The sequence below is a fragment of the Echinops telfairi genome, unplaced genomic scaffold (genome assembly GCF_000313985.2).
Source record: "Echinops telfairi isolate 266 unplaced genomic scaffold, ASM31398v2 ScPeMD7_3533;HRSCAF=4204_0, whole genome shotgun sequence".
NCBI lineage: Eukaryota > Metazoa > Chordata > Mammalia > Afrosoricida > Tenrecidae > Echinops > Echinops telfairi.
Genome location: NW_022107431.1, coordinates 1,783,482 through 1,793,743, shown reverse-complemented (window position 1 = coordinate 1,793,743; position 10,262 = coordinate 1,783,482). Strand labels below are relative to the sequence as shown.

The 10,262-nt window shown below is 57.6% G+C and overlaps 1 protein-coding gene across 15 annotated transcripts in view; it reads left to right on the top strand.

Moving 5' to 3' along the window:
* AFDN (afadin, adherens junction formation factor) overlaps positions 1–5,574 on the top strand; it is a 70,234-nt gene extending 64,660 nt beyond the window's left edge. For 10 of the 15 annotated variants that reach the window (XM_045294561.1, XM_045294555.1, XM_045294554.1 and 7 more), the window contains 3 exons: positions 450–948; positions 2,917–3,001; positions 3,966–5,574. In XM_045294561.1, coding sequence (XP_045150496.1) covers positions 450–948; positions 2,917–3,001; positions 3,966–4,119 — 738 coding nt within the window. In that variant the 3' untranslated portion in view covers positions 4,120–5,574. The remainder of the gene's footprint in view (positions 1–449; positions 949–2,916; positions 3,002–3,965) is intronic. The other 5 variants (XM_045294558.1, XM_045294556.1, XM_045294559.1 and 2 more) reach the window with 1 other exon arrangement.
* Positions 5,575–10,262: the final 4,688 nt, after the last annotated feature.

The following is a 10,262-nucleotide window of genomic DNA, read 5'->3' as shown; positions in this document are numbered from 1 at the left end:
TGGAGGAGTGTTCCTACTGGCCGCATGTCGCTTCAGGGGCCGGCTCTCTCGCAGCCCCAGGTTCTCAAGTGCCGGCTCTAGAAAGCCAGCGGGGGGCTGCTCTTACTTTGCTTGTCTCCTGCCGCGCAGCAGACACAGGTAAGCTAGCCTGCCGCCGGGAGCAGGAGGGTGGGCACAGGTGTCAGGATGGGGAGGGGGTCTGGGCTGTAGGTACCTGAGGGTCCCTCCTCTGCCTCTCATGGAGCAGCCGTGCCCACTGTGTTTGTACCTCGTGGGGGAGGGTGCGGCAGTGGTCCTCGTGTCTGGTTTTCATACCTGTGGTCCTCGTGTCTCCGGCCCCCGTATTTATGAACACCTTGTCTGTGATCCTTGTGTCCGTGGGCACCATGTCTGGACAGCAGTGGGCCCCAACCTCTCCCCGATGCTGACGTGTGTCCCCCTGCCCACAGAGGCGCCAGGAGGAGGGCTACTACAGCCGCCTGGAGGCCGAGCGCCGTCGCCAGCATGAGGAGGCCGAGCGGAAGCTGCTGGAGGCCGAGGAGCCGGGTCTGTGCCGCCCACCGCCGCCGCGGGACTACCAGCCCCAGGGGCCCCCGCTCGCCCCCTGCACACCCCCACCCCCACCACAGCGCCACACCTCCTACCTCAAGACGCAGGCTCTGTCTCCCGACACGCTGTACACGGCCAAGTTTGTGGCGTCCGAGGAGGAGGAGGAGGAGGAGGAGGAGGAGGATGCCAGCCTGGCAGGTCAGGATAAGTACTCCAGCATGAGGAAGTCTTCCGGGGAGCTGCCCCCTGCCGCCCTTCGGCCACCGCCTGCCCGCCCGCCACGCCCCGTCTCGGACGGCGTCTTCCTTTCCACCTCATTCCAGCCACCCTGGGCCAAAGCCAACAGTACTGCCCTGCGAGCAGGCCCACCCCCGCCCCCCAAACCCAGCATCGCTAAAGGTAGAGATGAGCCCTGATGCCCCCAATCACTACGCCTGGCGTCTGATTCCCCGCTGTCCTGTCCCCCCAATCACCACGCCTGGCGTCTGATTTCCCGCTGTCCTGTCCCCCCAATCACCACGCCTGGCGTCTGATTCCCCACTGCCCTGTCCCCCCAATCACCACGCCTGGGGTCTGATTCCCCACTGCCCTGTCCCCCCAATCACCACACCTGGGGTCTGATTCACTTTCCTGAACCCCTGCCCCCCAATCACTGCCCTGGGGTCTGATTCCCCAGACTCTCGGTTTCTGATCAGCTCGCTCGAAGCCGCTCGGAGTACTGTTGGCTTTGGCTCTGCCCCCATCTCTTCCCCCTCCTCACATTGGGTGGGAGCATCCACCCCTCTCCTTTGCCCTAAAGAGGCCATCGCTGCTCGCTGGTCTGCTGTGACTGCATGCTGCCTCTCTGCTCTCTAACCAATCCAGCTGCCTGCTCCAGATGGAACACCACATGGTCTTGGACCTGTAGGGTGGTGGGCGGGGAGGGGGGTCTCGGGAGTACCATTGCTATATACCTGCCCAGACTCGTGGGGCCAGGAACTAAGTCGGAAATGACACTGTCCTGCCCTGCACCCTTACTGAGCCATCCTTCCTCCTGTCACCTTGCCTGTGAGTTCTACACTGGCCACAGCCTTGGGCTCCTATGTGCCGGGCAGAGCCCTCCCTCCTTGCAGGGAGAGAGATGCCCACACAGATGCCACTGCCAGACACACACAGCAGGTGCACAGAAGGGGAGGGAAGAGGAGCCTTGCACGCACCTCCACCAGCCCCATCCAAGACCTGGGGCAACAGTGTGCCCTCCCCAGCTCTGTCTGCCCACCCTGGCGCAGAGCGGGGCTGCTGAAGGTTCCATGTCCAGCTGGTCAGAGAGCCACTGGGAATCTGAGTTCTTGTCAAAGGTCCATGTTCAGAGTCAGGGGTGCACAGTGCAGCCTGTGCCCCGGTCTTGAGGGCACAGCACAGCTGAGTGATGGTGACTGCCCTTCAGCCCCTCACACTCAGACTCTACCTGGGAGCAGGCGGGCCTTCGGGGCCCACATGCTCTTATCCCCTCCCAGCACTGGGTGGGTCTGCCCCATCACGGTAGCCGTTATTGTTTGGGGTGGGGGGAGGTTGAGGCCACACCAGCCCCTTCGGGGCACTTGGGGTAGGCCACAGGAGGCCAGTCAGAAGGGTTGGAGGCGCAAAAGCTACGCAGGTTTGAACAAGGTCTGACAAGTCGGAGTGGTTCTGTGTCCACAGCAGCAGCTGTCATGCCCTGGCGCCTGCTCACAGATCCAGCAGAGGCTCTGTGAGCACGCGAGATGGGCGGGGCCTCAGGCTCTGCCAACGGTGATCCTAACGGTCCTGGACCTGTGTTAGAAAGGCGGCCCCAAAGGCCATCCTGTGGCTTGTCCAGAAAGGAGCATTTCACATAGAAGTGGTTCTCCAGTGCTGTGGCCTGTCTGGCCCAGCACGGACGCCAGGCGGGGTGGGGTGGGGGTAGTGCTAGAGCCGGTCCTGTGTGAGCAGCCCTAATGGCACAGCGGTTAAGTGCTTGGCTGCCAGTGGAAGGTGGGAGGTTTGACATTCCCCCTGCCCCACCCCCAACACTCCCAGCAGCTTCAGAGGAGAAAGCCCTGGAGCCCTGCCACACAGTGGGGGTGGGGGGTTGGGTGCCCAACAAAAAAGACCCTACAAGTGATGTTCAACTGTGCAGGGCCCTGCTCGGTGCTGCCACAGGGACGGGTGCTCGCTGGGTGGGAGCTGTGTCTTGTTCCTGGCCCCAGGAGTAGCGCACAGTCCTTGGCTCAGGCTTGGGACCCTGTATCGCCCTGCGGAGTCATGGTGCTCACATGCGCAGCAGGACTGACCCAGTGGCTTGCTTCCTGCGGTTCTACATGGAGACGCCTCTGACTGTGGTTTCCTCTCTTCTCTCTCTCGGAAAAGGACCAAGCCCACACCCTGGGCCTGCTGGGACAACTGTCGGCACACATGATGCTGGGTGGGACCCCAGAGAGCGCTGGCCTAAGAGGTACTGTGCCAGACTCTCACTGTCTGCGGCACCCTCAGTCCCTTCCGGAGCAGAGCACACGCCGCTGGGTGGAAGGCCATAGCTGACTGTGGGCTATTGGAGCAGCACGTGGGCACTTTTCACTGCTGTTCCCCGAGTCACAAGCAGACATGGGCGTGACACCCAGGGTCGTGCTGGACCCCTAAGGCTAGCACTGCCTGCCAACGGCCAGTCCTCACGGAGATGCCAAGAAGGAAGCAGTGTTGCAGGGAGTTCTCGGAGCTCGGTGGACGGGGACGGGAGAATCTCACATTCCGACGAGATGAGATGTCTCTGTGATTGTTAGGCCCGTGGTTTGAGTTTGGTGGGGTTTTTCTCACAGTCCGTGGGTGTTTATTAAAATGCCCTTTTTTGAAACCCTGATTCCGTAGTTAACTGGCAGGAGTAGCACCCTGGTAGGGAGGACGCCCCTGGGTTTAAGTATAGCTCCAGTCATGCTAGTTATGGGAAGGATGACAGCAATACTGAACAAAGAATAACTACCTCTTGTGAGCGTCTCCCTTAGAAAGAGGACCTGGAAGTAGATGGTTGGTGGTCTCTCTGAATCATGAGCCCAGCGCTCCCATGCTGAGCATTGTGACAAAGATGGGAAGGCAGATTCTGGTCACAAAGGGGGTCGGGGTGGGGGTGGGCGTCCAGAGTCCAGTTTTCTGCAACTATTGCCCTGAAGAAAATCCTTCAGCCATATGTTCCCTGGAGCCATTGCAAAACCACACTTAGCTTCCTGGGTCATGAGTGTGCTGCCTTTATAGAACCGCATGCCGTGCTGAACCAGCGTGTGCATACATGCATGCGTGCATGCGTTGGGCTGAGTGTGTTCTGAATGACACCGAATGGGTTGTTTTTACATCTGAGCTGCTGTGGTGAAATGCTCCCAGCGTGGCAGGTGTGTCCCCTCTGACAGCCCTGTGTGTCTTGTGTGCAGCCACGGCGCGGATCCGCCAGGGCCGTCTGGAGCCCCTGAGAACCTGACCTTCCGAGAGCGCCAGCGCCTCTTCTCGCAAGGCCGAGACGTGTCCAACAAGGTGAAAGCCTCCCGGAAGCTCACCGAGCTGGAGCAGGAGCTCAACACCAAATGAGGGACCCTGAGCCGCGTGGCATGGGGAGGGGTGCGTTGGGCTCAGTGGTTGGCCCTTTCTGTGTCTAAGGGAGAGTTGGGGAGGGTGTGATCCCAAAGCTTTCCTATGCTTCTCAGGCTCGCCAGGGGTACTGGTGCACATTGCCCCTTTCCCAGCATCTGGCACAGAAGCGATGCCTGCTTCTCTAGCTTCTGTCCTGGGGCACGCTGAGCGCGGGCCGGTGTTGAGGTATGACCTCTCCCTCGCCTGCTCGCACCCCAGGACTGAGTGGGGTCACAGACCCGCTTTCTGTCCTTTAAACCACTGCTTTCTGTTAGCTGCCTGTCAGAGACTAGCTGAAACTGCCCAGACTCTGAGCAAGGCCTTTGCAGCAAAGGTCACTGCCCTCCAGGAGAGAGTGTGAGGGGCCCCCTTGCTGACCCCACCCCGCAGCCCCCGCTGAGCCGGCTTGCCTCACTCAGAGTACTGGCTGAGGACTGAGTTTCTGAGATGGGGGGGGGCAGTATTTTTTTAATCAATGCCGGGTTATCTGGACACACGCACCATAGGTGGCCTGAGGGGGGCCAGGGTGGGATAGGAGGTGCATCACACGTGTCCGGGATTCCATGTGCTCCGCGCAGGGACACTGCTCGTGAGAAGGGACATGAGGCCTGAGAAGATGGGACACGTGGAGGACACTTCACATGGAAACGAACTAGATTAACATCCATCCATAATCTTTCAGGGAACCGCAAGGGCTCAATGACATGGTTTTTGTCATAGTATTTTTAGGAGTAACTCGCGGCAGTTCAAGCTGTATCTCGTAGTACGGTAGACTTATTTAATGTCACTTGTTTTATTTCCACGGCCATTGCTTCAACCGAGGGGACTTGGCTGAGGGTGACAAGGGTGGATTGGCTGGTGGGCTATTAGGCTGAGCACACAGCCAGTCGGATGTGGGTCCCCATGATTCTGACCTTGCTGGTCCTCTTACCAACACGTGTCAGAAGTCACACCCTCCACCCAGCAGCAAGGTGGCATCACCTCCTCGTCTATCAGGCCCATTACCTGCGGGTGAGGAAGGACCAACTCCACGTCGCTCCTCAGGAACAAGATGGAGACCAACGGCAAATACAGTGCACACACCCCCACGAGACCCCAGGGGACAAACAGCTGCCCCGGGTTCCACCCAAGGGCAGATGGTGGCTTCCCACCACCCCACCCACCTTGCCATTGGCAGCCAAGCGCTTTGACCACTGTGCCGGCCGGCAGCGCCCCTCCTCTGCCTGCAGGGAGGTGTGGAGTGAGTGGTGCAGCTGGCACCAGGCGGGTTGTCTTTGGACAGTTAGGTCAAATGTGAACATGTGTGAGTGCTTTTTCATAACTGTTTTTCTGGGAAACACCAAACTGCTGTAGTTCCTGTTTCTACTGTACTTCAGTCGCAGCCTATTTTTAATAAACTTTGTATGTATTTAAGTGTACTTGCTATATTCTAATAGTACTGGCAGAGTTTATATTGGTAACATCAGCCCCCTCAACCATCCCTCCGGTCTGGTGAGCGCTAGGTAAGGGCCCTGGTTAGACCCACCTGTAGCATCCTCGCAGGGGGAGCCTAGTCTCCAGTACCTGTACTACCGCGGGGCTGCGGGCTACGTGGACGGCGCCTGCCAGGACGCTTTGCGCGGTGGGAAACGGGCGTTCAGAATGGGGGCGAGTCTGGTGGGTGGAGGAGGGCACCGCGGACACCAGGGCGCAGCGGGAGGTTTTGCTCCCTGAACTGGGCAGGAGGGTCCAGCAGGGATCAGGGAGGGAAACTGTGGGGACCCTCGGTCTAAAGATCCCTGAGCCCCCACCCCCAAGGGGCGGGGCCAGAACGTGCTCGATGGGGGCGGGGCCGCCGTGCCCAAGTCGTGGTTGGCGATGGCGGCAGGGGCGTGGCGGGAGCAACTGCTGCTCGTCCCCAGGCCCTGGAGTCGGGTGAGTTCGCTCTGCGGCGTCCCCTGGGCTCTGGGCTCCCCTGTGCAGCCTGCCCTCTCCAGTCTGTTCCCCGTCACAACACCACACACAGCCAGCCCCCAAAGCCATCCACCACCACGGCTTGCTCTCCCATGACATGCCCCCAGCACCCTGCACCCTAAAAGCCTGCCCTTCTCCATAGCTTCCTCCACAGTCTAGCCCTCCTACAGACCTATCGCCACAGCCTGCCTTGCCATGGCATTACCCCAACACCCTGCACCCCTCACAAAAGGCCTGTTTAAATAGCCTGTTCCCCTACTGCATGCAGTCCACACACAACACACACACACACACACACACACACAGCCTGCCCTCACCCCAAAGGCCTCCACTCACCACAGCCGACCCCCCCATGGAGTCCTTCCATACAGCCTTTAACAGTCTCTACAACCCTTACCCCCATGGCCTTAACCACTGCAGATGGGGGGAGTATCGATTCCTGGGTCCCTCTGGAGCATGGGAAGGGCTCTCTCTGTGCTCCTCTGAGCATCCTGGGCAGTAGGTACCGCCACCCAGCGAGATGGGCCTTCCTAGTGGCACTAGCGTCCTTAGTCTCATTCCCCAGTGCCTGTGTGGGAGGTGGTCTCTCGGGGTCTAGGCCCCCACCCCTTCCCACCTGCCCTTCCCGGGCAGCACTCTGCCTGTGCGAGCTGCCAGCCTGACACCCACTGTGGCCGGAGACTACACACCAAGCTCGTCTCCATGGGAGGGAGACACACCCTGCCCACATGGAACAGGGCAGCCTGGGGCAGTCAGGGTGGCACCCTCTCCCCACAGGCATTCAGTCTGTGTGCTGAGCAAGTCATCAGAGAAGCAGGGTTCTATGAAGAAGAGGCAGACTTGGTAACAACCTGTGCTGTGCAGATGACACAAGTGTGGTGGCTGACAGTGAGGAGGACCCAGGTCCTCACCACTGGACCAGTGCACAGCATCGAGACAGAGAAGATTGACGAGGGAAATAGAGGCACCCCTGGGTGGTGTGTGCTGTCGCTGCAGGCGAGGGCCAAGACACGGGTGCAGGAGGGGCAGCCCCCCAGGTGGCCCCAGATGCTCATCTGGGGCAGCAGACACCCTGCTGGAGGCAGGGTGGCAGGGGTGAGGCCAGTGAGCCCAGCCAGGATGTGTACTGGGGCTCTCCATCTCTAGGGTGAAGATTTTTTTTTAAATCATTTTATTGGGGGGGTCGTACAACTCTTATCACAGTCGATAAATACATCCACTGTGTCAAGCACATTTGTGCATTTGTTGTACATCATCATCCTCCAAACATTTTCTTTCTTGAGCCCTTGGTATCAGCTCCTCATTGTCCCCTTCCTTCCCACCCTCCCTCCTCACAAACCCTTGATAAGTTATAATTTTTTTTTCATGTCTTCCACTCCCATCACCCACTTTTCTGTTGTCCGTCCCCCAAGGAGGGGGTTATATGCAAATCATTGTGATGGGTTCCCCATTTCTCCACACACACACCCTTCCCCTCCTGCTATCTCTACTTTCATTGTTGGTCCCGAGAGGTTAATCTGTCCTGGATTCCCTGTGTTTCCAGCTCTGATGTGTACCAGTGTACATCCTCTGGTCTAGCCGGATTTGTAAAGTAGAATTGGGATCATGATAGTCGGGGGAAGGAAGCATTTAGGAACTAGAGGAAAGTTGTATGTTTCATTATTGCTACACTGCACCCTGACTGGCTCTTCTCCCTGTGACCTTTCCTTAAGGGGATGTCCAGTTGCCTACAGATGGGCTCTGGGTCTCTACTGCACTCCCCCTCATTCACAAGGATATGATTTTTTGTTCTTTGATGCCTGATAATCTGATCCCTTCAACACCTCGTGATCCCACAGGCTGGTGTGCTTCCATGTGGGCTTTGTTGCTTCTCAGCTAGACGGCTGTTTGTTTATCTTCAAGCCTTTAGGAGGGTGAAGATCTTAAGAGGATTTTAAGGAGGGAGGGGGGCGGTTGCCAGGAGGGAACACGTGACTACCAGGAAGCAACATGTGACCAGACACTCGTGATGTGAGGTGAGAATGGGCATGGTGGGCCCAGTGCGGGGGCTGCTGCCGGGCAGCAGTGTGAGACATTCCATGGACCCAAACCCCAAAGGTGTCGATTCCAACCCTGTAGAACAGAGCAGGGCTGCCCCACGGGGACAGGGACACGCAGATGCCACCACGTTTTCCCCAGAGCAGCTGGTGGGTTCAAACTGCCCACCCTTTCATGAGCAGCCCAAGACCCAGGATGCACCCCCAGGAGCTGGGGGCTTCTCTGGATGTTGTCCAGACAGGCTCAGCAAAGGAGACACTGGTTCACGTCAACAAACCTTGCTAAGAACCGGGAGGGTCTGTGGTCCATTCCCTCCCATCACCCCAGCCAGAGTGCAGCAAATGTGGCCAAGAAGAGGGCTCCCTCTCCCCAGCTTTCTCCTTAGGGGGTCCTTGATCTCGGAGCAGAAGAGGCTAGATTCCTGGTTAGTATGTTTCTGGTTAGAGGTCTCCCTCCACCCACCAAGGACAGCAGGCCCTACATCTGGGAATCCTGCTTGCCCTCCCTCCAGTTCAGCTGAAGGTCAGAACTTTCAAAGTGGGACAGTGATTCTGCAAAGACCAGGAGCCCTGCCTTGGATGTTTCCCCCAAGGGGAGAACAGTCCACAAGAGAAGATAGCTCTGATGCCCCCCTCCCCCAACCGCAGCTGAAGCTGTGCGAGGCCACCGCAGGGTGCAGGCGGTGTCTAAAGGAGTGTGGTGGTGTAGGAGTTACACATTGGGCTGCTAACCACAAGGCCAGCAGTTCAAACCCACCAGCTACTCTGTAGGAGAAAGCTGAGGCAATCTGCCTCCATTAAGATTGACGGCCTTGGCAGCTGGGGCGTTCCACTCTGTCCTGGGGTCACTCTGAGTTGGGGCGGATCTGCAGGCAATGGGCATCACAAGTAACACTGCGGTCGCAGCACTGCCAGGTGGCAAGGTGGGCAGCCCCATGTGTGTCAGGGCAGCCATGCTCCACAGACTCTTGGAAGCCAATCACCAGGTCTTCTCGTTGGCTCAAACCTCCAACTTCCCAGTTAGCGCTGTGCACACAAAGCATTTCTGCCACCAGGGGACCCCGTCGAAATATCGACCCCGTCGAAAGCCACAGCTCCGTTGCGGAGCAACAAGCTAAGCCATCAGCTAACAAGCTCATGAGAGGACTGTGGGGAGAGGGAAACCTGTGAGGTTGGAAGAAGGACAAAGAAGCCCTCCAAGAGCAAGGCCAAGCTCAACACGTCTCACTCTGATGTCATCATGAAGAGTATGCTTAGGGCCCCGCTTAAAAATGATACCGATGTCAACGGATAACCTGCAGTGCTGGGAGGCAGCAGTGGCGCAGGGAAAGCAGACCGCCGGGCAGAGTGATCAGGAAAGAGTGTAAAAGAGGATCCTGCCGAGGCCACTAACTGTCCAAGCTTGCCTGCATGGTGTGACACCAACGCCTTCATGGGTGGAGGATATTGCTGGCATTCACACCGGCTAGCTGAGCCACTGGACAGACCCGCACACCGCACCAGGAACCAGCCACAGACCTGGCAGAGGGGGATCAGTATCCAGAGCTGCTACACGTTACCTAAAAGGTCCAGACATCAACCAAAAATCGCAAGACATGCAAAGAATCAAACACTTGAGACTAGCACACAGGTAAAAAAACAGCAGACAGCAATAAAAAGTAATGAATTAGAACGTGCATTGAGATGCAGGAAAATAAAGACAGCATACAAATGCTTAGGTCATTCGTGCATAAAAGGCAATATTTAGAGGGGCAAAAGTCAGGTGCAAATCAGGAAGGGAACCTTTTCCTAGGCTCTTTAGAAGCAAGGAGGATGAAAGTTCACCTTCCATTCCTAGAGCATGTCATCGGGAGGGACCCGCTCCTGCAGAACTATCTAGTGCTTGGTGAGGTAGAGGGTTAGTAAGGAAAGAGGAAAACCTTTAACGGGATGGAGTGACATGTAGCTGGGATCATGGGCTTAAGCACAGTGGGGGTATGAGCACGACTGAGGACTGGGCAGTGGTTCGTTCTGATGCATCATTGGAATAGACATACTTAGTAACTGGCAGAACCCCCATATTGGATCCCTGAAATGTGGAATAAGGGCTATCATGGTAGGAAAGGCCAAGTG